Source organism: Sinocyclocheilus rhinocerous, unplaced genomic scaffold, assembly GCF_001515625.1.
Source record: "Sinocyclocheilus rhinocerous isolate Xijiao unplaced genomic scaffold, SAMN03320098_v1.1 scaffold4023, whole genome shotgun sequence".
NCBI lineage: Eukaryota > Metazoa > Chordata > Actinopteri > Cypriniformes > Cyprinidae > Sinocyclocheilus > Sinocyclocheilus rhinocerous.
Genome location: NW_015667282.1, coordinates 268,016 through 272,380, shown reverse-complemented (window position 1 = coordinate 272,380; position 4,365 = coordinate 268,016). Strand labels below are relative to the sequence as shown.

At 35.4% G+C, this 4,365-nt stretch overlaps 1 protein-coding gene across 1 annotated transcript in view; it reads left to right on the top strand.

Annotated features, from left to right (window-relative positions):
- The window catches only part of LOC107733589 (histone deacetylase 7-like), a 25,511-nt gene extending 21,808 nt beyond the window's left edge, over positions 1-3,703 (top strand). Inside the window, exons 15-19 of the mRNA XM_016545268.1 lie at positions 1,304-1,422; positions 2,008-2,141; positions 2,218-2,302; positions 2,390-2,528; positions 3,192-3,703. Coding sequence (XP_016400754.1) covers positions 1,304-1,422; positions 2,008-2,141; positions 2,218-2,302; positions 2,390-2,528; positions 3,192-3,237 — 523 coding nt within the window. The 3' untranslated portion in view covers positions 3,238-3,703. The remainder of the gene's footprint in view (positions 1-1,303; positions 1,423-2,007; positions 2,142-2,217; positions 2,303-2,389; positions 2,529-3,191) is intronic.
- The last annotated feature ends 662 nt before the right edge of the window (positions 3,704-4,365 follow it).

The following is a 4,365-nucleotide window of genomic DNA, read 5'->3' as shown; positions in this document are numbered from 1 at the left end:
TTAAATAAAATGCTCTTTTTTTGTCCTACCGAAAAGGTGCCTGGAGTCCACCTTTGTTATTATTACAAACTACACTTTCAATGTGATTTTAAACCATTCAAGTCAAGAAGACCCACAGGCTGTTTTCTCTGCTGCACACACATCCTTGTGTAAGTGTTCTTTAGCCTGTTGATTTTCATTCATAGTATTCAGCTAACAAGGAAATATTTTGCAATAAGAGTTAGAATAAATGTGAAAGATATCTAAGATTTTTTATTCTTTCTTTCTTTATTTATTATAATTTTTTTTAACCTTATTGGAATCGAAATTAGGAATTGACAAGAATCAGAAAGGAATCATAAAAATTCAAATGATGCCCAACCTTACCCATACCCCACATTATTTTTTACTGGCACATTTCAATTCACACTGTTTTAAACCCTTTCTTTTCTTTTAAACCCTCACTTACCCTTCTTTGCTTTTGCCCTTCTTAAAAACAACGACATAATCTTATACTTGAATGTACTTTTCAAAATGAGTTATAAAAGAGTTGCTCCTGGCAACAGGGATAGATAGTATGTTTGCTTAACATAGCGTCAAACATGACAATTTATGAGACTAATATCATGTTTTGCTCCAAAATCACTCTATAACATCAGTCGTGTTTGAAACAGTTAACTTCTGTGGTTCCATGTTGCTTCTTATCACAGTGAGACAGAAAATATTTTTTATAAAAATCTTTACTGTGATACAAGCTATGTCATTTAGTGTTGCATTGCAATTGTGTTTATTGTCTTCCACGTTTCATCAGTCAAAGCGTCTCTATCTGCATGTTATTCAGCTGTAGTGATATCTGATGCATTTGTCCATATAAGGGATTTCCTGGGTCTCACTTGTGAAACTGACATTAAAGTACATGGGGGTTAGGGTTAGGGTTAACCCTGCTCCATAATGCTCACATCGTCTCATTTTGGGTAAAAATAGAAAAATAATACTAAAGTACTTGGTAACGCAGTAACTTGAGTAGTTTTTCAGCAAACAACTTTTTTACTCTTACTTGAGTCATATTATTTTTCAGTACTTTTGACTTGTACTCGAGTAATTTATTCCTTAAGTAGCAATACTTTTACTTAAGTACAGTTTCTTAGTACTCTTTCCACCACTATCATTCGCACAAAATAAAAATTAATTTATCATTTACACACCCTCATGCCATTCCAAACCTGTGACTTTTTTCCTTCGGGGAACCTGCTTGCAATTCTGTCTGGTGCCACTGTTAACTCTACATGAACTAAATAGCTAAATATTCTGTCTCTCTTTATAGAACAGTTGTTATGCCAATTGCTCATGAGTTTTCCCCAGATGTGGTCCTGGTTTCAGCTGGTTTTGATGCTGCAGAGGGCCACCCAGAGGCTCTGGGTGGATACAGAGTCTCAGCAGAATGTATGTATTAGAAATACAAACTGTGACCACAGAGTGTCTACAATTTTCAAGTTGTCTACAATATTTTAAAAATATTATTCATCTTCAGTAAGCATGAAGATAGATAGCACATACAAATAAATACTGGGTAAAAATGCATTTTAAATTACTTTAAAAATGTATTTTTTGTTGATAATTTTTAGTATTGAATAAAATATTCTTTTATTCATAAACAACATTTCTCTTGGCTCATTAACTCACTAGGTTTTGCACGAGCATTTAATTATATTATCTGAGCTTGAGGGTGTTTCTGTTGTTTCTGCATTTTTCTTGCTCTGTAGGGTTTCCTCTTAGAAAAGTCCTTAAAATACTTCAGATAGAAAGCAGAAGAGCTTATAATGACTTGGCCATTTTGATGGGATTCAAAAGTCATGGCCATATTATAGTCATGATTTAGCCAGCTATCATGAACTGTTAAATCAAGAGTCACTATAATGCCTCCAGGATGTTTCTGTGATTGAATGCCATTTGTGTCAGTATGACGTGTCACTGACCAAATATGCAAATAATCATTTGAAGGTTTTTATTTTATGTGATATGTCTCAGGTTTCGGATTCTTGACCCGGAAGTTAATGGAGTTGGCTGAAGGTCGAGTTATGTTGGTGTTAGAGGGAGGTTATAACCCCATAACCCTCTGCGACGCGTTGCAAGCCTGTGTCAGCGCTCTCGTGGGAAATGAGGTGTGTGTGTTTACAGATGCCTACATGCACACTTCAGCACCTTGAGTATTGTGTGAATGTTTGAGTGTTTTTACAGCCTGAGCCTTTAAATGAGGAAGAATTAGTGAAGAAACCCTGTGTCAACGCAGTCGAGTCTCTGAAGACAGTTCTACAAGTTCAGAGTGAGAATCGTTCTGTTAGCATTGTTCATGTCTATTTTCTGTGGTCTTTTTGATCTTTTCATAAATCTCTCTCTCTCTTTCTCTCAGGCAGGTACTGGCATTCAGTGAGGTCTATGGTAGACACTGTGTCTCTGTCCTACGTGAATGCGGAGAGGAGATACTCAGCAGGCAGTGAAGCTGCTTTAATCCTGGATGACCTCCATATGACTGTTCCAAAAAGAAGCTGGTAAGACGACAGTATAGAGTTAAAAATTCCATTAGTAAAAAATCAATTTATTTCTTCATAGGGGAACTGATTTTTAGTGACAAAAGAAAGACTTTCTGTTAGCTATGAGGTTGTTAATCAATGGTATATGCTTTCTTATATATTTCTTATATATTATGCTTTCAATGGTTAGCTGATTGGCATGTCACCATATTCTAATTTGTTGAGATAGTGAATTGGTGGGTTTTTGTTAAATGTGAGCCGAAATCATCACAATTAAAAGAACCAAAGACTTAAACTACTTCAGTCTGTGTGCATTGAATTTATTTAATACACGAGTTTCACAATTTGAGTTGAATTACTGAAATAAACTTTTCCACGACATTATAATTTATTGAGATGCACCTGTATATCTTTATAGCTTCATTTCAAAGTTTGTACTGTTCTAATTCACCTCATAGCTGTTTTTTTTTTTTTTCATTGCTTACAATGTTTTAAGAAGGACTTTCTTTTAATCCCAATGGGATTATAAAAAAATCTTCCGGATCCAACATTGCAGAAATGTGCGCTGGCACTGTTGCATCAATATGCTAATAGCTTTCAGTATTAGCATATTGATGGACTAACATGGCTAGATATGGACTGACATGACTATTGAATCTGTTGATGTTCTCTGCTCTGTAGTTTCCTAAATGAGCCAATGGAGCATGATGAAGCTGAATCGATGTAGAAGCCAGTCTGTCTGTTTTTCTGAAAGACTTTATTACTCTCCAAGCAGAAGTCAGACATCCAGTGCTGTAACAGACTGAAGCTGCTATGACATTACTATGGTGGCTGCAGTCTTGTGTGAGACAGGAGACAATCCTCAAGAACTAGGCTGAACAAGAGAACTTCACTGTCACTGTCAATCTCATGTGATTTATTGAAATGCTTAGTCATTTGTTTGATGACAAGATTTTGCAATTATAGCTTGCTCATGAAGCCTCTGGGCAATGTCAAATAAGGATACCATACAGACAGGAAGTGAAAATGTAATGAATTTAATTAATTAAGAGTAATTTTTTTAACATTCAGCAAGGATGCATTGCTTTCGAACTTTCTATTCATCAAAGAATGTAAGAACTGTTTTCAGTGATTGACAAATGTTTCTTGAACACCAAATTTGCATATATTATAATGACTGCTGAAAATTCAGCTTCGCCATCACAGGAATAAATTACATTTTTAAAAACATATTAATAGAAAAGTTATTTTAAATTGTAATATTTCACAATATTACTGTTTTTGTATTTTTGCTAAATGCAGCCTTGATGTGCATGAGACTTCTTTCAAAAACACGAAAAAATTGTACCAACCCCAAACTTTTGAAGAGTAGTGTAAATTGTTACTGTTTAAATGTGAAATGATAAATGACCAGTTTTTGGCATCTGTTAGTTTTACATTCAAATCTTTGAAATGATCAGTAGTCTTTGATAATGGTCTTGACGATTTAATTATAAAAGCTTTTGTTAAAGAGAAAGAAGGCGTAACTTTGATTCTCGCTGTAGTATTGTTACCGCTGCCGCCATGTCGTGGAGACGCTGTGTGTTTCGGTGTGAAAACGAAACTACTTTGTGTGACCTTCCAAAAGAGGACACAACTAGAAATCAGTGGTTAAGTTGTATTTACAACACTGTTCTGGAACAGTTCAACCCAAATATTCAGATGTGTGCAGCGCATTTTATGGAGGACGAGGATTGTTTCCTGGGAGAGTAGCCTACGGTGTCTGTTTCTATCAAGTGGGGCAGTTCCAAATTTGCAAGGACAGTCTGGCGCTTCTGACTCACAGCCTGTAAGTAGCCTACGTTTTCATATTTAA